This window comes from Tachyglossus aculeatus, chromosome 2, assembly GCF_015852505.1.
Source record: "Tachyglossus aculeatus isolate mTacAcu1 chromosome 2, mTacAcu1.pri, whole genome shotgun sequence".
Taxonomy (NCBI): Eukaryota; Metazoa; Chordata; class Mammalia; order Monotremata; family Tachyglossidae; genus Tachyglossus; species Tachyglossus aculeatus.
Genome location: NC_052067.1, coordinates 98,585,192 through 98,607,887, shown reverse-complemented (window position 1 = coordinate 98,607,887; position 22,696 = coordinate 98,585,192). Strand labels below are relative to the sequence as shown.

The following is a 22,696-nucleotide window of genomic DNA, read 5'->3' as shown; positions in this document are numbered from 1 at the left end:
GATGGCCCCGGGGCGGGGCGGGGCGGCAGGGATTTTCCCATCGGGCCCCTCGGGCTGAGCATCCCTGACACGCCCCCGCTCCCCCCCAGCGCACACACAGACACACACACACAGACACACACACACACACACACCCGGACCCCGGGGAGGGGAGGGGGCGGCCCGGATCCCGGGAGAGGGAGGAGGAGGAGGAGAAGGAGGAGGAGGACGAGCAGGAGGAGGAGGAGGAGGAGGAGGAGGAGGAGGAGGAGGCAGCGGGAGCCGGAGCGGAAGAGGGATCCGGGGGTGGGGGGCGGGGAGGGGGGAGAGCAGGGCAGCCTCCATCCTCCCCCCGTTGGCCGCCTCCTCCCCCGCGATGATCTCCCCGGAGCCGCCCCCCGGCCCCCCGGGCGCTCCCCCCGGGCCCCGCCACGTCGTGGCCACCATCGAGACCCTGGCCGCCGGGCCCCCCGCCGCCGCCCCCCGGCCGGACCCCGCCCCGGACCCGGACCCGGACCCGGACCCGGACGGACCCCAAGACGGACCCCCGGGCGGACCCCAGCCCGCAGCCGCCGCCCCCAGCGCGCGCCAGAGGCTCCGCAGAGCGCTCAACAGGTGCGGGGGGACACGGGGGGGGGGGGGGACACCCCACTGCGGGGCTGCCAGCGAGGGACAGGGATGCCAGGGGAGGGGGCTTAAGGGGCTGGAGATTGGGGGTAGGGGGGTACCACACCACTTGGGGGGGCTTCCAGCGAGGGACAGGGATGCCAGGGGAAGGGGCTTAAGGGGCTGGGAATTGGGGGTAGAAATTACCATCCCACTGCGGGGGGGCTTCCAGCGAGGGACAGGGATGCCAGGGGAGGGGTCTTAAGGGGCTGGGGATTGGGGGTAGGGGGGTACCACCCCACTGGGGGGGGGGGTCTTCCGGCGAGGGACAGGGATGCCAGGGAAAGGGGCTTAAGGGGCTGGGGATTGGGGGTAGGGGGCTACCACACCACTGGGGAGGGCTTCCAGCGAGGGAGGGGACTTAAGGGGCTGGGAGTCGGGGTTCTCCACCACTGGGGGGGCTTCCAGCGAGGGACAGGACAGGGATGCCAGGGGAAGGGGCTTAAGAGGCTGGGGGTTGAGGGTAAGGGGTACCACCCCACTGCGGGGGGGGGGGGGGGGCTTCCAGCGAGGGACAGGGATGCCAGGGTAGGTGGCCTAAGAGGCTGGGGGTTCGGAGGGAGGGGATACCACCCCACTGGGGGGGGGGGGGGGCTTCCAGAGAGGGACAGGGATGCCAGGGGAGGGGGCTTAAGGGGCTGGGGACTGGGGGTAAGGGGTACCAAACCACTGGGGGGGGGGGACTTCCAGCGAAGGAGGGGGCTTAAGGGGCTGGGAGTCGGGGTTCTCCACCACTGAGGGGGCTTCCAGCGAGGGACAAGGATGACGGGGGAGGGGGCTTAAGGGGCTGCGGGCTGGGGTGGGGGGTACCACCCCACCGGGAGGCTTCCAGCCAAGGAGAGGGATGCGGGGGAAAGGGGCTTAAGGGGCTGGGTGGGGGAGACACCGCATCGTGGGGGAGGGGGGGCTGATGGGGGTCGTCTGGCTGGAAGGGGTGGGGAGAGGCAGTCGGGCCGAGGAGCGAGGGGTCGTGGGGGGCGGCCCAGTGGGTCCTAGGGCTTCTGGGGCCTCCCCTCTCCCCCCTCCAGCTGTCCCCCTCCTGCTCTCCTCCGGCCAAGCCAGTCCTTCATTGTGCCGGGGAGAGGAGGGGGAGGGGCTGGGGAGCGGGGACAGGGAGGGGGGACAACGGGGACCCAGGACATCCCGGAGGCGAGGCCGGAGGGGAGGGGGGGGCGGGACCAGCTCCAAATGCCCGCGGAGACCGCCTGCTTGGCACCCCGGGGCAGCCCCCAGGCTGGGGGAAGGGGGCGAGGGGCGGGGGGCGCCTTGGAGGTTGCCATCAGCCCTTTGCCAGCACCGCCCCCCTCGTGCCCCGGCCCCCCCGCAGCACCCTTCCTCGGATCTGGAAGGAATTCCCGTGGGAACAGATTGAGGGGAGAGGAGGGAAAAGCCAGAAGCTTCAATCCGAAAGAGAAAGAACCAAAGATACTGGGGGTGGGTGGGTGGGTGGGCGTGCGGGCATGTATCCTTGGGTTTGGGTCTGTATGTTCCTAGCCGGAATGTACATATATGTGGACGTGCCTGCGGGAGCGTGTGAATTTGCATGGGAGTGGGAATGCTCTGGAGTAGGGGTGTGCATGGACAGCTCGCTGTCCGTCCGGATTAGGGTTTTGAATCTTAGTGGGAAGTCTTCCCCAGGGAATCTCCTCCCTGCCCCGCCACACTAGTGGAGGGTCTCTAAGTGGAGCTACCCCTTCCTTTTGGTGGGGCTCCTCCTGGTCACTGCTTCTGGTTGGGGAGTGGGGAGGGGGCCGGAGAGAAAGGGAGAGAGAGAGAGATGGAGATCCCTGCATGCACGCTCACACTCAGAGCAGCAGAAGCACAGGGAGAGACTGTCTGCTGCTGGATTTGCTCCCATGTGGGGGCGGGGGGAGGTAGCCAGCCCTCAGCCTGCAGGGAAGGGAGTCCACGGGGCAGGGAGGAAAGTCATAATAATCATGGTATTTGTTAAGTGCTTACTATGTGCCAAGCACTGTTCTAAGCGCTGGGAAACATTTGCTTGATCTGGATGCGCGATTTGGAGTGGGCTTTGGCTTCTTGTTAGCGGTCAGTCCGTTGCAGGTTTCTGCTCCCCAGTGCTTTGAGCTCAAATGATGCCGGGAACCCTTTAGAAACCTGGGCCTGATGTGGAAGGGGACGGGGCGGTGAGGGGCAAGAAGTCTGCCACAGCTAATAGGTCACAAGTGCCAGATTCTGGACCTTTCCAGCCCTAAATGGAAACTCCCAGGTGTTGTTGGTGCCAGGGCAGGCAGCTTTGGGGAAACAATAGCTTCACCTCCAGAGTTGGAAGTCTGGGAGGCACCGACTTCCTATGCCCCACAGCTGGACACATTCAGAGGACACTAATCCCATTTGGTCCCAGAGCTGGAAACTTGGGGGGCGTTGGCTCCACCATCACCCCAGAGTCTGCACCTGTAATTGTTCCCAGATCCTTGCCGGGGAAGCACTCATCATGTTGTCCTGTCCTCTCAGATACCTGAGGCCGATCACACCCCTGAGGCTTCTCTGTGAGGTCACCCGGGACCACTTCTCCACCTTCTCTTCCCCACAAGGCAATGGAGATTTCCCACTTTGGATAAGCTCTTGCTCTGTCTCCTGTGAGAATGTAAAGGACAGGGTGCGCTTCCCTGGCTAAGCCCTCTTTTCCTTTTTTTCATCTCCCTTATGCATCGCCCTGATTTGCTAATCTTTACTCATTCCCTCTGCCCCCCGCCCCCGCCCCCGCCCCGGCCCAGGCTCACAGCACTTATGTACAATTTATTTATTTACATTAATGTCTGTCTCCCCCTCTACACTGTAAGCTCGTTGTAGGCAGGGAAGGTGTCTGTTATATTGTTCTATTTGGAAACGACTCAATGGCATAAGACAAGATTCTCCCAAGCATTCAGTACAGTGTTCTGCAAACAGTAAGCGCTCAATAAATACAATTGACTGTCTGACTGACTTCAATCAAGTTACTTGGATCAATTCCAGTGCAGGGCATTACCTGGTGGACACAGTCTTGATGCCTTTACTAACAGCTGGTTATGTAGCATAAGCAGTATCGTCACCCTAGTTTTCAAATGTATATACCTAGTCAGAGAGGTTCAACGTCTTGGATTTTTGTTTTTAAACAGAATTTGATAAGCTCTTACTAGGTGCTGGGGTAGATAGAAGCTAATCAGTTTGCGCATAGGTGAGGGAACTCAGGCACAGAGAAGTTAAGTGACTTGCCCAAGGTCACACAGCAAAGTGGCGGAGCTCAAATTAGAACTCAGATCCTCCTGGCTCCCAGGCCCGTGCTCTGTCCACTAGGCCAAGCTGCTTCCCAAAGATTGGGTTTGAAATCAAAGGCATGAAAATCCACTGCATTGCTCCGTTTCCCCCCAAAAAGTTCAGCTGGAATGAGACTTTGGAATTACGCTTCTCCAGAGGGTCCCGACTGCCTCTTCCAATATGATAAAGTTTTTTAATTCTCCAGGGTGGATTTAAAACCTATTTCTCTTGGGAAGAAAGAATCCCTTGGGACAACAGAAAAATCAGAGCCTTATGTCACTGGGAGGGTTAGGGCTTCTGCATACAGATGGCGCTGAGGCTCTTCAGCTTCATGCATGTATCCATTTGTTTGTTTTAAAGTTTTTTTAACCTCGGTGTTTATTATAATACATCTGCTCTCAGCTTCTTTTAACTATAGTACATTCAGCAATTTATGTCTCTGGTCTTCCCCATCAGAGATCTGGGTTAACATAATTGACTTCCCTTTTGAACCCCCAAACATCTAGTACAGAGCTTGGCCCACAGAGGGGTTCACCTTAGTGATGGACTGACTTTTCTTTTTTGCTTCTTGTCAGGCATTCAGAGCTGACCTCCATGGAGGTTACGCGGGGGTTCAAGATTGGAGGATTAGGGTGAAAATCTAGAGAGAAAGTGAACGTAAATGACAATCACCAGGGGATGAAAAAAATCAGGAGCAAATCAATAACAAAGACACAAACAAAAGTCGAGGTGGCTAGGAGTATGACCTGATCAGGACAGTGAAGGGACTAATCACAGGATGTTTCCTGGAGGAGGTGGGGATGTCAATCAGCTGATAGTGACCGAGTTGTAATCCTGATGCTCGGTCGATTTTCTCTCCTCTTGTGATCTGGTCCCGTCCCGAACAACAATACTTCTACATCCTCACAGACTCCCATGCCCATTGCCCACAACAGCTGTTTCAGGCTTTTAACTTTCTCCTTCCCCCCAGCCCCTGCCCAAGCCTCCATCTCTTACCCTAATGATCTTGTCGAAACAGTAAAACCATCAGGTGTGATCTCCCTGAAAACTCTTCTGCTCCTCTCCAGGCCCTCTCTTCTCCTTCCCCATCTTCTACTCTCCCATCCTTCCCAGCGGTAGCTCAAGAGAAGATCTCCCACCTCCTCTTAAATTCTGCTCTCCTCACCTGTGCTTCTGACCCCATCCCTTATCACCATATCAGAACAACAGTCCTCTCCCTTCTTCCCTCCCTGACGCCATTTTCAACCTCTTGCTTCCCCATGGCTCCTTCCCCTCTGCTTTCAAACATGCCCATGTACCCCCTAACCTAAAAAAACCTTCCCTTGTCTCCAAGGCACTCTCCAGATATTGCCCCATCTCCCTCCTACCTTTCCTCTCCAAACTCCTTGAGCAAATTCCCTACACCCACTGCCTCCACTTGCTCTCCTCCAATTTTCTCCTCGGCCCCCGGCAATCTGGCTTTCCCCACTTCACTCCACTGAAACCGTCCTCTTTATGGTCACTGATAATCTCCTTCTTGAAAATCCAATGTCCTCTATTTCATCCTAATCCTCCTCTTCTTTCTGCTGCCTTCAACACTGAGGGTCAACTCCTTCTCTAGGTAACATTATCTAATCTTGGCTTCACTGACAGTGTCCTCTCTTGGTTCTCCTCCTGTCTCTCTGACTGCTTATTCTCTGTCTCTTTCACCAGCTCCTCCTCTAGATCTCCCCCTCTAACTGTGGGGGTCCCTCAAGGCTCAGTTCTGGGTTCCCTTTTATTTTCCATTTGTACCCATTCCCTTGGAGAATTAATTTGCTCCCATGGCTTCAACTGCTATCTCTATGCAGATGATTCCCAAATATATTTCTCCAGCCCTGACCCCTCTCCTTCTCATTTCCTCCTGCCTTCAGGACTTCTCTACTTGGTTGGCCCACCAACATCTCAAACTTCAGAAGCAGCGTGGCTCAATGGAAAGAGCACAGGCTTTGGAGTCAGAGGTCGTGGGTTCAAACCCCAGCTCCGCCAGTTGTCAGCTGTGTGACTTTGGGCAAGTCACTTAACTTCTCTGGGCCTCAGTTACCTCATCTGTAAAATGGGGATTAAGACTGTGAGCCCCCTGTGGGACAACCTGATCACCTTGTAACCTCCCCAACGCCTAGAATAGTGCTTTGCACATAGTAAGCGCTTAACAAATGCCATCATTATTATTATTATGATGTTCAAAACAGAACTCATCTTCCCACCCAAACTCTATCCTCTCCCTGACTCTTCTACCACTGAATACAACACTACCATCCTTTCTGTCTCACAAACCTGTAACCTTGGCATCAACTTTCACTTATCACTCTCAAACCACACATTCAATATGTCACCAAATCCTGTCGGTTCTACCTTCACAGCACTGCTAAAATCCACCCTTTCAATCAATCAATCAATCAATCAATCATATTTATTGAGTGCTTACTGTGTGCAGAGCACTGTACTAAGCACTTGGGAAGTACAAGTTGGCAACATATAGAGACAGTCCTTACCCAACAGTGGGCTCACAGTCAAAAGACTTTCCCCTCCAACCAAACCGCTACCACACTGATGCAAGCACTTATCATTTCCCTCCTGGTTTACTGCATCAGCCTCCTCACTGACTTCCCTGCTTCCTGCCTCTCCTCTTTCCTCCATGCTTCACTCTACTGGCCAGATCATTTTTCTGAACAATTGTCTAATCCATAGCTCCCCATTCCTCAAAAACCTCCAGTAGTTGACAATCCACTTCCTCCTGAGAAAGACACTCCTTACCATCAGCTTTAAGGCACTCATTAGATCTCAGGGACCGTCTCTATATGTTGCCAACTTGTACTTCCCAAGCGCTTAGTACAGTGCTCTGCACACAGTAAGCGCTCAATAAATACAATTGAATGAATGAATCTTTCCCTCCTACCTTACCTCATTGTTTTCTTTCTACAGTCTAACCTGTACACTCTGTTCCTCTAGTACCAACCTACTCTCTTACCTCGATCTCATTTATCTCACCAGTGACTGCTTGCCCGTGGCCTCCCTCAGTCCTGGAGCTAGGTCATTTAATATCTAACAGTTTGCTTCTTTCCCAACTTTGTAGCCAAGAATAGTAGAGTACCGGAAACTCCCCAGGTGTGATCCCGAAAGATGCTTGGGAGAGTACAATTGACAACATACCAGATGCATTCCCTGGCCACAGTGAATTTACAGTCTAGAGGGGGAGACAGACAGACCCCAGTATAAATAAATAAATTACCAATAGGTACATAAGTGCTGTGGGACTGGACAGAGGATGAATAAAGGGAGCAAGTCAGGGAGATGCAGAAGGGAGTGGAAGAAAATGAAAAGAGGGCTTAGTGAGGGAAAGCCTCTACTTTGTCTTGATTCACGTCTGTTTCTCAGTAAATCTTGTGAGAGCTGAAGACCAATCCCATATTTTCCCCAGCGGTTCTTTCTTGTCCACACTTTTTGGAATTCATGCCAAAAGACTTCCAGTTATCTTTGCCAGTGTCCACTTAGATAGCTTTTCTGTCCAGTCTGAGATGTGTACACCAGCCTCAATCACAAATCCGATTTGACCCGTTGTATTCATCCAGGGAGAGAAACGGGCATGGTGAAGAGAGGAGCCAGTGATGGTTGAGTTTAGTTGTGCAAATTTAGAATATCAGCAGGTCCCAGAGAAGACCTCCTGCGTCAGACAGCAACCTGCTGCATCAGCCCTTACTATTTGTAAAAGGGAAGCAACGTGGCCTAGCAGAAGGAGCACGGGCTTGGGCGTCAGAGGACCTGGGTTCTAATCCTGGCTTTGCCACTTGTCTGCTAGGTGACCTTAGGTGAGACATCAAACATCTCTGGGCCTCACTTTCCTCATCTGTAAAATAGAGATTAAATCCTGCTCCCTCCTATTTAGACTGTGAGTTCCATATGATAAAGGGACTGTGTCCACCCAGATAATCTTGTATCTATCCCAGTGCTTAGTACTGTGCTTGGCACATAGTAAGCGCTTAACAGGTACCATTATTAACACGATTTGAAGAGATAGACGGTCATGGGTTCTAATTCCGGCTCCGCCACTTGTCTGCTGTATGACCTGGGGCAAGAGGCCGTTGCTGAATAGGGATTGTCTCTATCTGTTGCCGAATTGTACTTTCCAAGTGCTTAGTACAGTGCTCTGCACACAGTAAGTGCTCAATAAAATAATTGAATGAAGTCACTTCACTTCTCTGGGTCTCACTTACCTCATCTGAAAAATGAGGATTGAGACTGTGAGCCCCATGTGGGACAGGATTGTGTCCGACCCAATTTCCTTGTAACTACTCCAGCGCTTTGTATAGTGCTTGGAACATAGTAAGTGCTTAACAAATACCATAATTATTATTGTTAGATCCATGGACTGGTGGTTCATGCTAGGTTGCTGGAGGGAGAGTCGAGGATGGAAAGGGTGGAGTTTGGGGTGTTGGATGGTCCATCTGTAACTACAAAGACAACCAGTTACATGGTCACACTTCCTGTCCTGCTGCTCACACTGGAAATGGAGCATGGCTTAGTGGCAAGAGTGCAGGCTTGGGAGTCAGAGGACATGGGTTCTAATCCCGGCTCTGCTCCCTCTCTGCTGTGTGACCTTGGGCAAGCTGCTTTACTTCTCTGGGCCTCAGTTACCTCATCTGCAAAATGGGGATTAAGACTGTGAGGCCCGCATGGGACAACCTGATTACCTTGTAACTACCTCAGCTCTTAGAACAGTGCTTGACACACAGTAAGCTCTTAACCAATGCCATAATAATTATTAATTAATAGAGGCAGCATGGCCTAGTGGAGAAAGCACGGGTTCTAATTCCGACCGCTCCACTTGTCTGCTGTGACCTTGGGCAAGTCACTTCACTTCTCTGTGCCTCAGTTACTTCATCTGTATAATGGGGATTGAGACTGTTAGCCCCATGTGGAACAGGGACTTTATCCAACCTGACTAATTTGTATCTATTCCAGCGCTTAGAACAGTGTTGACATATAGTGTGCACTTAACAAATACCACTTTTTTTAACTGAACACTTCTGTGGGCAGAACACTGTATTAAGCGCTGTGCTAAGCCCACAGTCCTGGGCTCAGTGGACTAGGGGGGCTGGTCTGGAGGTGGGGGATGCTCAGGGACTAAACTAAGAAGGGGGATAGCTTAGGAGCTGGTGTCTTCACCGTTTGAGCATTTAATCTACCTGCGTGTGAACTGGTGAAGTGGATCAACTAAGGCACCAGCCAGGCCTCCAGACTAATCTTTGGCACATGAAACAAGGCGTTCATCAGAGCACTGCGGCCCTTAAAGGGGATGGCAGTTTCTCTTCTGGTGGGAGAGGTTTTCTCAAGAAATCCTGAGGAAGACATCATCTGGAGCCTTTCCTGCCCATCCCCAGCGACCCATTCTTTGTTGTGTCATATTGAGAATGAGAATAAGGTAAAGATTGGCTCTTAATGAATCCCCAGCACAGGGTTCAGTGGGGGGATGAAGCAAAAACCAGAATCAAAACGTGAGACAAGGAATTGACCTCAAGCACTCGGAAAACAATTTCCTGTGGTTCAGTTTGGTCATCCTCTTTATCATCTTCTCATCACCACAGTCACCTTTATCATCGTCCTCAGGATGGACTGAGTATCTACCGGGTACAGAGCACTGTATAGAATGCCTACCGTGTCTAACACAAACATGCTTACTGTGCCTTGCTCTCATCTCTCTCACCGTCGACCCCTTGTTCACACTCTCTCTCCTGAATGGAACTCCCTCCCCTTTCATTTCTGACAGACCACCACCTTCTTCAAAACCCTACTGAAATCACATCTCCTCCAGGAAGTCTTCCCTGACTAATCTCTTATCTCTCTACCCTATTCTCTGTCCCTCCTATGTGCATTTGAGTCCTTATCCCCTATGCCCTTTGATTCATGCACTTATGTACGTATCCTTGTCCTTAGACTCTGCGGCTTCTCCTATCTGAAATTTATTTTAATGTCCATATCTCCTCTACACTGTCAGTGCATTGTGGGAAGGGAATGTATCTGTTTATTCTTACATTGTACTCTCCCAAGCACTTAGTACAGTGCTCTGCATGTAGTAAGCGCTCAATAAGTGCGTTTGAATGCATAAATACCCCTCCACTAGATTGTAAACTCTTTGTGGGCAGGGATACTATCTACTGACTGCACTCTTCTAAGCGCTTAGTACAGTGCTCTGCACACAGTTAGTGCTCAATAAATACAATCAAGTGATTGACTGCATAACAGTGGACTGGGTATTTGTGTGCTGTGTGTGCCAAGCACCTGTTTGGGCACCTGAGAGAAAGACTGGAGAACTTAAAGATGTGGTAATCGCTGTCCTAGGAGAATCTACAGCCTAATGGGGAAGATAAAGCGGGCATATATTGATGAATGCACCATAATGAAAAGAGCATGAGAGTTGATATAAATAATGTATAGCTGTCTTTTATCTTCTAAGATGACATGACCGATAGAGAGATTTTTATCAGCATATGTGAGTGGGGCTGATGTGCATTTGATGGGTGACTGGCAATCCCTTCTACATCGTGTGCATGTAAAGTGAATAAATGAATCAATAATAAATAATCTCCAGAGAAGTGCAGAAGAACTCCGAAGTAGATGAGGGAAAGCTGTGACCGAAAAGGTGGGGTGATCGACCGGGGAAGACCTTCCGGAGGAGGTGGGTTTTCGGGAAGTTTGGGAAGACTGGGAGAGCTGCAGATTTGAGTGGAGAGGGTGTTCGGGCAGGAGGATCTGTGTGAGCAGCGGGTCCTAGCCTGAGGCACTGCTGGGCAAAGCTGGCAAACCCCGGCCCAGCTAGACACAGGTGGCACAGCTCCGCACATCGTGGTGCACCTGGCCCTGCTTGGCCCAGCCTGGCACAGATGGCACAGCCCTATGCATCTCAGCACACCTGGCACTGCTCAGCACAGCTCGAAAGTTTGCCTGGGGTGCAATAATAATAATAACAACAATTATGATATTTATTAAACACCTACTTTGTACCAGGCACTGTACTAAGAGCTGGGGTGGATACAAGCAAGTCGGGTTGGACACGGTCCCTGTCCCACATAAGGCTCACAGTCTCAATCCCCATTTTCCAGATAAGGGAACTGAGGCTCCGAGAAGTGAAAGGACTTGCCCAAGGTTACACAGAAGACAAGAGGCAGAGCTGGGATTAGAACTCATGACCTTCTGACTCCCAAGCCCTTGGTCTATCCACTATGCCAGGCTGCTAAGTGCTTACTATGTGCCAGGCACTATTCTAAGTGCTGGGGTAGCTACAAGATAATCGGGAAGGACACATTTTTGTTAAGCACTTGCTATGTGCCAGGCACTGTACTAAGCGCTGGGGTAGATGCCAGCTAAGCAGATTGGACACAGTCCCTGCACCACATAGGGCTCAGTCTTAACCCCCATTTTTATAGATGAGAGGTAACTGAGGCCCAGAGACGTTAAGTGACTTGCCCAAGGTCACACAGCAGACAGTGGCAGAGGCGGGATTAGAACCCATGCCCTTCTGTCTCCCAGGCCTGAGCTCTGTCCACTAGGCCAGGCTGGGCACTCTGGAAGTAATACTAATAATAATGGCATTTATTAAGCGCTTACTATGAGCAAAGCACTGCTCTAAACGCTGGGGAGGTTACAAGGTGATCAGGTTGTCCCACGTGGGGCTCACAGTCTTAATCCCCATTTTCCAGATGGGGTAACTGAGGCACAGAGAAGTGAAGTGACTTGCCCAAAGTCACACAGCTAATTGGCGGAGCCGGGATTTGAACCCATGACCTCTGACTCCAAAGTCCATGCTCTTTCCACTGAGCCATGCTGCTTCTCTGAGCCATGCTATAGAGAGGGGTTGAAACCCACTGTGGTAACAAAGCCCCTTCTGTGGGGTCGCTGAGCCCTGCATGCCCCGCCCTGCCCCAGCCAGGGGATGGGGTTGGGGGTGGGCAGTGCCTAGTTCTGCTATAGAGATGATTGTTGTCCACTCTTCTTCCCCCCCCCCGGGGAAGGGGTCCATTTGCCCCCCAGGGAGGAGCGCCTGCCTTGGGAAGTACAAGTTGGCAACATATAGAGACAGTCCCTACCCAACAGTGGGCTCACAGTCTAAAAGGGGGAGACAGAGAACAAAACCAAACATACTAACAAAATAAAATAAATAGAATAGATATGTACAAGTAAAATAAATAAATAAATAAATAGAGTAATAAACATGTACAAACATATATACATATATACAGGTGCTGTGGGGAAGGCTCTGTCTCCCTGTCTTTCTCATCGGTGTCTCTCTCTGTTCTCTCTTTGTCCCTCTTTCTCTGCCAGCAGAATCATAGTCATAAATTTGGTCAGCGCTTACCATGTGCCAAACACATAGTACTTTGCTTTCTACTTTACAGTGTCTAGTACTGTACCTAGCGCTGGGGTAAACACAAGATAATCAAGTAGGACACAGTCCATGAAGCTCAGTTTTACACAAACACGCACACGCACACGCACACAAGCACTCCCCCTTCCTCCTCCCCAGTCAATATTCATCCTGATGCAGGAGTGTGTTTTCCCGTCTGGGAGCTATCAGAACTCTTCTGTCACCTATTAACTCAGAAATCTTTCTAGAGGAGGCATTTTGGTTGGTTTGTTTGTCTTTTTTTAGCTAGTCTGCGTATACACCTACTCTCGAGCACTCCAATATTGGGGTTTCGAAGAGCAGCAGCATGTATCGTGTGCAGAAAACTCTTATGGGCATCTACTGCATGCAGAATACTGTATGTGTTTACTACTACTAATAATAATGATGGCATTTATTAAGCGCTTACTACGTGCAAAGCACTGTTCTAAGCACTGGGGGGGGATACAAGGTGATCAGGTTGTCCCTCGTGGGGCTCACAGTTTTAATCCCCATTTTACAGATGAGGGAACTGAGGCACAGAGAAGTGATGTGACTTGCTCGAAGTCACACAGCTGACAAGTGGCGGGGTCGGGATTAGAACCCATGACCTCTGACTCCCAAGCCCGGTCTCTTTCCACTGAGCCATGCTGCTTCTCCAAATTGCGTGCTCTTTACTGTGTGCAAAGCAGAGGAGCATCAGTGTGGTAAAGGCAGATGGCTCAAAATAAAACCCATATGGCTTCCCAACTTTAGCTCCCTCGCACTCCCAACACCCCCTCATTCCCTCTCTCTTTTCCTCAAGCTTATTGAACCCCGAGCTCCCTTTGGCCCTTTCTGACCTTTCTCTCCCCCCATGCACACACACGTGTACACATGTGTACACCCCCCCCACACACACACATTTAAGCCTCATAATAAAGATTGATGGGTTTAGCTTCTTTTTCTATATAAAAAGATGGGGGTTGTTAAGTTTCTACTCCCACCTCTAACAAGCTTTTATATAATTCATCTGAAAGCAAAAGGATATAATAATCCAGTAAGGAAATGATACATTTTTGAGCAAGGCATACTGGTAGTGGAGAGGAACAAGGGGAGATGATCCAAAAACAACAGAACCTTAGGTTGTAAGACCCTGCACACCATTAATCAATCAATATTGAGTTTTAGTGTGTGCAGTGCACTGAACTAAGTTTTTGGGAGAGTACAATACAATAGGGTTGGTAGACATGTTCCCTGCCCACTAGGAGCTTACTGGAATGATTTTTACTGTTGTGGAGGATGTAAAGGTTTGTCACGTGGATATAGATTCCCTTCTAACAACTTTTCCTCTCCTTTTGCCCCTGACACTCATCTCCCTAACAAGTGTGTACAATCCAGTCCATTTTGACTATTAGTGAAAGAAAGATTCAATTTTTAAAGTCTTTATCAGTTGGAGATGTGTCACTGCAAAGACCTCTTGGTTTTTTGGGTTTCCTCCACGAGATTCTCAGCCATTTACCTGCCAGACGCCAATGACCTATTTATCTAATTTCTTACATTTGCTTTTTGTAGTATTAATAATAATAATAATAATGGTACTTGTTAAGTACTTACAATGTGCCAAGCACTTTTCTAAGTGCTGGGGTAGTACAAGGTAATCAGGTTGGACACAGTCCCCGTCCCATATTGGGACTCCCACTCTTAATCCCTATTTTTTACAGATGAGGTAACTGAGGCCCAGAGAAGTGAAGTAACTTGCCCAAGGTCACACAACAGACACGTGGCAGAGCTGGGATTAGAACCCATGACCTTCTGACTCCCGGGCCTGTGCTCTACCCTCTAGGCCATGCTGTTTCCCATTTTTTTAGATCAATACTAAGGCTATGAAGCATCTGTTAAGCGTGAAGGAGAAGCAGCGTGGCTCAATGGAAAGAGCGCGGGCTTTGGAGTCAGAGGTCATGGGTTCAAATCCCAGCTCTGCCAATTGTCAGCTGTGTGACTCTGGGCAAGTCACTTAACTTCTCCGGGCCTCAGTTACCTCATCTGTAAAATGGGGATTAAGACTGTGAGCCTCCTGTGGGACAACCTGATCACTTTGTAACCTCCCCAGGGCTTAGAACAGTGCTTTGCACATAGTAAGTGCTTAATAAATGCCATCATTATTATTATTATTATCTTGTGGGCAGGGATTGCTTCTACCAACTCCTTTGTAGTGCACTTTCCTAAGTGCTTAGCAGTGCTCTGTACCCAGTGAGCACTCAATAAATACTGATGATTGATTGATTGGGCTTCATCTATATGCACAGCACCATAGTAAGCTCTTGGAAAATGCACAATGGAAGCAAATATCCATTCCCGCTCTCTTTATCCCAAACATTTGCCCTCCCCGCTAGACTGTAAGCTCCTTGTGGGCAGGGAACGCATCTACCAACTCTTTTATATGGTACTTTCCCAGTACAGTGCCCTGCACATAGTAAGCACTCAATAAATGTCATTGATGATGATGATACTCTGCACACAATAAGCACTTGATAAATATGATAGATTGATTGATTGATTGGGTGCAAGGTCACTCACATCTCTTGTCCCTGTCCCTCCCATTGGATCTGCCTTGCCATAGAGAAGCAGCATGACATAGTAGATAAAACATGGGACTGGGAAGCAGGAGGCCATGGGTCCTAATCCTGAGCCCACCACTTGTCTGCTGTATGACCTTAGGCAAGTCACTTCACTTCTCCGAGCCTCAGTTACCTCATCTAGAAAATGAGGATTGAGACTGTGAGCCCCACATGAGAAAGGGACTGTGTCCAACCCGATTTGCTTGTATCCAGCACTTAATACAGTGTCTGGCACAAAGTAGGCTCTTTACAAGCACCACAATTATTATTATTATTATAGGGCTCTGCCCAGGCCAGAGCTTGGCTGAGAAACATCCCCTATCATCATCATCATCAATCGTATTTATTGAGCGCTTACTGTGTGCAGAGCACTGTACTATGCTCTTGGGAAGTACAAATTGGCAACATATAGAGACAGTCCCTACCCAACAGTGGGCTCACAGTCTAAAAGGGGGAGACAAAACCAAACATACTATGTTTCCCTTCAGTGACTTGACAGGGAGGGGTTTGGCTGGCAATTGTGGATTTCTCCTTTCCTAGTTCTTCAAACTCCAGCCCAGCACAATCTGCCTCTCTCCAGGCCACATCTCTCCGTGACCCGTTCCATGCACGTTCTCTTTGTGCTCCTAGAGATGTAGTGAGATATGGGAGATGATGACACCATCCGGGTTCCACCGTGTCCCTCCAGCCCAGATCAGCATCCCTGGGAGAAAGGGGTTCCCCTGACTGTCCATACGTAGTTTCCCACGAGGAGCGGCGGCCGACTTCCCAGACTGCAGAGTCAGCATCCCTGCCGGGCTCAGGGATGCAGGGTTACCATGGAAATTAATCACCCCTGAAACGGAGCCCGCAGAATACAAACCCCCGGGCATTTTCCCAACATGCCCCATGGAGCTGCCCTGGTGACTCGGTTTCTCACTTCTGTTTGTTGGGGGTTTTTTTTGCTCCAGAGGCAGGGAGGTGTGATGAGGAGAGGGGAGAGGTGGCTGGCCCACCTTTGCCTGTTCTGGAGGCTGATTTGTGGGGAGCCCCTTGGGGATGAGGGCAGGTTGGATAGCCTTAGAGAACCGAACCCTAAGGAGGAACACGCTGGTGGTTGGAAGGAGAGGGTGTTTCCCTACTTGAAGACTCTCTCTGGACCAACTAGTCCACAATGTCTCCAGACCTCATCCTGAAACCAGAAGTTCAGGCCACCCAGGGAGGATGAGGATCTTTAACCTTACCAGTCTTATCTCCTTCCCCTCCTTCTCCTCTCTTAAAATATCCTGCAATTTAACCCCAGGGGTTCTGAGGCCTTCCCAGACTGAGCCCCCTCCTCCCTTTCCCCACAGCACTTGTATATATGTTTGTACGTATTTATTACTCTATTTATTTATTTTATTTGTACATATTCTAATTATTTTATTTTGTTAATATGTTTTGTTCTGTTCTCTGTCTCCCCCTTCTAGCCTGTGAGCCTACTGTTGGGTAGGGACCGTCTGTACATGTTGCCGACTTGGACTTCCCAAGCGCTTAGTACAGTGCTCTGCACACAGTAAGCTCTCAATAAATACGATTGATTGATTGATTGATTCTGTCCAGTCTGAAGCATAACAATCACACCAACAACCACAACAAACAATTATAATGATAACCGAAATAATAATAACACTGGTTAAGAGCTTTCTATGTACCAAGCAGTGGAGAAGACACAATATGGGTAGGGACCGTCTCTATACGTTGCCAACATGTACTTCCCAAGTGCTTAGTACAGTGCTCTGCACACAGTAAGCACTCAATAAATACAACTGAATGAATGAATCAGACAAAGTCCTTATCCCTTGTGGCCTAACAGTCTAAGGAGGCGGGAGGATGGTGTGGACGGGAGGTGTCTAGGGAGGAGTAGAGTGGCCAACAATGGCTCTGGGCAGAATTTCTGTAAGCCCAACTGTCCTCTTTCATTCATTCAATTGTATTTACTGAGCAGTGACTGTGTGCAGAGCACTCTACTAAGCTCTTGGGAGAGTACAATGCAACAATAAACAGACACATTCCCTGCCCCTCCCTGATGCGATTCATCTTTAGAATTAATTAATTAATTCTCTCATTCATTCAATCAATCAATCAATCGTATTTACTGAGCATTTACTGTGTGCAGAGCACTGTACTAAGTGCTTGGGAAGTACAAGCTGGCAACGTATGGAGACAGTCCCTATTCATTCAATAGCATTTATTGAGCACTTACTGTGTGCAGAGCACTGTACTAAGCACTTGGGAAAGTACAGTTCTGTAATAAAGAGAGACAGTCACTGCCCACAATGAGCTCACAGTCTAGGCAGGGGGAGACAGACATCAATACAAGTAAATAGGCATCAGTATAAATAAATAAAATTAAAGATATATACTTAAGTGCTGTGGGGTAGGGGGGGAGAGCAAAGGGAGCAGGTCATGGTGACGTGGAATGGAGTGGAAATGAGGAAAATGAGGATGAGGAAAAGTGGGTCTCAGTCTGGGAAGGCCTCTTGGAGGAGATGTGCCTTTGGTAAGACTTTGAAGTGGGGGGAGAGTAATTGTCTGGTGATTTGAGGAGAAAGGGCATTCCAGGCCAGAGGCAGGATGTTGTGGGTCATGGGTCGACAGTGGGACAGGCAATAATGAGGCACAGTGACAAGGTTGTAGAAGGAGAGAAGAGAGGTGAGGTAGGAGAGGTCAAGGTGATGGAAAGCTTTAAAGCCAATAGTGAGGAGTTTTTATTTGCTCTCCAGGTGGATAGGCAACCACTGGAGATTTTTGAAGAGGGGGATGACATACCCTGCATGTTTCTTTAGAAGGATAATCCGGCAGCTGAGTGAAATATGGATTGGAGTGGGGAGAGGCAGGAGGTTGGGAGGTCAGAAAGGAGGCTGATGTAGTAATCCAGGTGAGATAGGATGAGTGATTGTGCTAACATGGTAGCGGTTTGGATGGAAAGGAAAGGGTGAATCTAGGCGATATTGTGAAGGTGAGACAGACAGGATTGGGTGATGGATTGGATATGTGGGGTGAATGAAGGAGCTGAGTCAAGGATTCATTCATTCAATCGTATTTATTGAGTGCTTACTGTGTGCAGAGCATTGTACTAAAAGGTACAAGCCCGTGCTTTTTCCACTGAGCCATGCTGCTTCTCCACTAGGCCAAAGTGCTTCTCTATTGTTTGAAAAAATTTTAAGAAAGGTCCCCATGCCCCACACCCCACCCCAACAGCCCACACCTGCCAGGCTAGTAAAGTCAAGCCCAGTGTGTTCATTCATTCAATCATATTTATTAAGCACTTACTGTGTGCAGAACACTGTACTAAGCTCTTGGGAAAGTACAATACAACAATAAAGAGTGACAATCCCTGCCCAAATGAGCTCAAAGTCTAGAGGGGGGGAGACAGTTGTAAAGCTGAGAGTGTGAATTTAGAAATAATAAGTGCTGTTCATCATAATTTAAGTTGGTATCAAGTCAGTTTTGCCTTTAAAAATACACTCTGTTCTGCCAAAAGGTGTATTTTCACTATAGATTTTTATTAGATTTTTATATGGGCAAGTCACTTAACTTCTCTGTGCCTCAGTTACCTCATCTGTAAAATGGGGATTAAGACTGTGAGCCCCCCGTGGGAAAACCTGATCACCTTGTAATCTCCCCAGCGCTTAGAACAGTGCTTTGAACATAGTAAGCACTTAATAAATGCCATTATTATTATTATTAGAACAGTGCTTGGCACATAGTAAGCACTTAACAAACACCATCATTATTATATTATTATTAAGGAATGTTCAACTGACAACATAAGGCTGTTTGGATACAGTGCCTGGGCCTGGGAATCAGAAGGACTTGGGTTCTAATCCCGGCTCTGCTGCTTGTCTGCTGTTTAACTTTGGGCAAGTCATTTCACTTCCCTCTTCCTCAGTGACCTCATCTGTAACATGGAGATTAAGACTGTGAGCCCTACATGGGACAGGGACTGTATCCAACCTGATTAATTTGTATCTGCCCCAGTGCTTAGTACAATGCCTGGCACATGGTAAATGCTTAACAAATACCATAACAACAACAATAACAACAACCATAGCAACAGTGTTCTGTGGTGTCAGAAGAAATAGTTTTTGCATATGTACTCGACCAATCGTTCGATTAATTCATTCAATCATTCAATCGTATTTATTGAGTACTTACTGTGTGCAGAGCATTGTACTAAGCACTTGGGAAGTACAAGTTGACAACATATAGAGATGGTCTCTACCCAACAACGGGCTCACAGTCTAGAAGGGGGAGACAGACAACAAAACAAAACATGTAGACAGGTGTCAAGTCATCAGAACAAATAGAATTAAAGCTAAACACATATCATTAACAAAATAAATAGAATAGTAAATATGTACAAGTAAAATAAATAGAGTAATAAATCTGTACAAACATATATACAGGTGCTGTGGGGAGGGGAAGGAGGTAGGGAGGAGGGATGGGGAGGGGGAGAGGAAAAAGGGGGCTCAGTCTGGGAAGGCCTCTTGGAGGAGGTGAGCTCTCAGTAGGGCTTTGAAGGGAGGAAGGGAGATAGGTTAGCGGATGTGTGGAGGGAGGGCATTCCAGACCAGGGGGAGGACGTGGGCCTGGTTTTGATGCCGGGATTAATGGTATTTATTGAGCACTTATTGTATGGAGAAGGATGTACTAAGCTCTTGGGAAAGTACATGATCCTTGCCTACAAGGAGCAACAGAGCAATGAGTTTCCTTTAAAGCAGGGTTTTTCCAAGAATGAAATTCCTGCTTTGGAGGAGAACTGGATGTACCCTGCTGTCCTGCTGCATGAAGCTGATGGTGAAGTTCATCCAGGGGTGCTAGTGGAGCTGGAAAAGTCCATGAGGGACCCACATAACAACAACAACAATAATAATAATAATAATAATGATGGTATTTCAATCATATTTATTGAGTGCTTACTCTGGGCAGAGCACTGTACTAAGCACTTAAGCGCTTTGTTATTTGTTAAGCATTTACTATGTGCCAGGCACTGTACTAAGCACTGGGATGGAGATAAGGTAATTGAAATGGACACAGTCCCTGTCCCATGGTGGCCAAAGTCACATAGCCAATAAGTGGCGGAGCCAGCAATAGAACCGATAATAATAATGATGATGGCATTTATTAACTGCATACTATGTGCAAAGCACTGTTCTAAGTGCTGGGGAGGTTACAAGGTGATCAGGTTGTTCCACAGAGAGCTCACAGTCTCAATCCCCATTTTACAGATGAGGTCACTGGGGCAGAGGGAAGTTAAGTGACTTGTCCAAAGTCACACAGCTGACAGTTGGCGGAGCCAAGATTTGAACCCATGACCTCTGACTCCCAAGCCCGTGCTCTTTCCACTGAGCCACGCTGCTTCTCAGATCCCTTCTCTGAACAAGGAACCTGGATTTTGGTTTGGGTCCAGGAAGGCTTCAAAAACTGCTGGACCCTGGGGAAAGGAAGATACATTCCTTGATTTGTTAAAATGAAATGAACCCGTGAAGATAGGAAAGGATGGAGGTGGTAGAGGAGGACACTGAAGCCCCTAACCCTTGGGTACATATCTGTAATTTTATTTATTTCTGTATATTAATGTCACAGTCTCAATCCCCCTTTTACAGATGAGGTAACTGAGGCCCAGAGAAGTGAAATTCCTTGCCCAAGGTCACAGAGACAAAGAGGCGAAGCCAGGATTAGACCCATAACCTTATTACTCCCAGGCTCGTGCTCTGTCCGCTATGCTATGCTGATTCTCAGGCCATGCTGCTTCCCAATCAGCAGCACCGTGGGCACACTCCGACACGGTCCTTCGTTGTGCCATCCTGTTTGCTGTTTGTAGAGCCTGGAGCTGTTTTCACTTTTGCCTTTTTGCCTCATGTTCCTGCCGACCGTTCTGCTCACAAAGGACTGCTCCTTTTCTGGATCGCAGTATGCCAGGCTGGGCCGTCTGTTGCGGTTGCCTCCCAGTTTTCAGCGGAGATTGAGCACTGTCTGAATTGTATTCTTAGATTGTCTCCTCTGTCCTCCTAGTTTTGGGTTCCCCAATTTCGGCTCTCTCCACAAAAGCTGCCATCATCCATTCTCCTGATATTTTTTTTACTAGTATGTGTTAAGCACTTACTATGTGTCAAGCACTGTTCTAAAATAGAACAGCAGATACAAGTTATTCAGGCTGACATGGGGCTCAGCGTCTAAGGAGGTATTGAATCCCCATTTTGTAGCTGAGGAAACTGAGACCCAGAGTAATCAAGTGACTTGTCCAAGATCATTCATTCAATTGTATTTATTGAGCGCTTACTGTGTGCAGAACACTGTGCTTGGGAAGTACAAGTTGGCAACATATGGAGATGATGATGATGATGATGATGGCATTTGTTAAGTGCTTCCTATTTGCAAAGCACTGTTCTAAGCACTGGGGGGGATACAAGGTGATCAGGTTGTCCCTCGTGGGGCTCACAGTCTTAATCCCCATTTTACAGATGAGGTAACTGAGGCACAGAGAAGTTAAGTGACTTGCCCAAAGTCACACAGCTGACAAGTGGTGGAGTTGGGTGGTCCCTACCCCACAACAGGCTCACAGTCTAGAAGGGGGAGACAGACAACAACACAAAACAAAGATCACATAAAGCAGTACGACGTGGTGGATAGAGCACGGCCCTGGGAGTCAGAAGGACCCGGGGTCTAATTCCAGCTCCACCACTTGTCTGCTGTGTGGCCTGAGCAAGTCACTTAACTTCTCTGGGCCTCAGTTACCTCATCTCTAAAATGGGGATTGAGACTGTGCGCCCCATGTGGGACAGGGACTGTGTCCAGCCTGATTTGCTTGTATCCACCCCAGCACCTAGTACAGTGCCAGGCACATAGTAGGTAGGCACTTAGCAAATACCACAATTATTATTATTATTACTCAGGGCCTCACATTCTTCTGTTTTCTCTGAGCTCAGGAATTTGAGGAACCAGAGGGGAAGGCAGAGCGATTGAGAGGGGCTGGCATGGAGTCAGTACCCTTTGGGGACCAAGTCTGATTTCCACGGGGCTGACAAGTTTTGGACACTTTGGACGCCATTTCAATCCACACAATGGGGCTTATGGTTTGGGAGTTGGGGGTGCAACCCTATCAAGGTGCCTGGGGAGAAACCATATTGGGTATCTGGGAGGAGGAGCTATACAGATTGCCCAAAGCCGAATCCATGGGGAAGATGTTCATCTTCCTAGAAAGACCATCCACAGGATCACCATTCCATCTCCCTCCTCCCCCTTCCTCTCCCCCGTAAACCAACAGGCTCTAGTCACCTCTCTGCGAACACCTCTCCTCCTCTAGCAAGCAGAACCATACTGAGCTCTGGGTTCAGGTGTGATGGGCCCCTGCTGACTCAGATCGATGCCGGGAAACTCCACCATCGGAGCTCACAGCTTCTTTGGAGCTCCAGGGCTGGGGATAAGGTGACTGCACACTCCCTTGGGGGAGTGCAAATTTGTTTCTTTAAAAAGTCCTGGCAGCTGTCAGATGCATAATTCCCACACAGAAAGGAGTGCTTCCTGAAGCGAAATGGGGGAGAGAGAGAGAGAGGGAAAGAAATCCTTCTCTAGAATCGTTTATATATTGACCTTTTGGCTTTGGGTAAGAAAACCTTTTGGAAATCCTTGCCGCTGGTTTTGAAAAGGGCCAAATGAAGCAAATTTTCAAGTTTGCTGCCCTGCAGGGTCAGCATTCCTGGACTCATTCATTAAATCGACTCCTTGACCATCCTGAAGATGGGAATTTTGGGTTTCTTTTTCAGTGGAGAAA

At 49.0% G+C, this 22,696-nt stretch overlaps 1 protein-coding gene across 1 annotated transcript in view; it reads left to right on the top strand.

Moving 5' to 3' along the window:
* The first annotated feature begins 355 nt into the window (after positions 1-355).
* SLC35F1 (solute carrier family 35 member F1) overlaps positions 356-22,696 on the top strand; it is a 178,552-nt gene continuing 156,211 nt past the window's right edge. The window contains exon 1 of the mRNA XM_038762635.1: positions 356-594. Coding sequence (XP_038618563.1) covers positions 356-594 — 239 coding nt within the window. The remainder of the gene's footprint in view (positions 595-22,696) is intronic.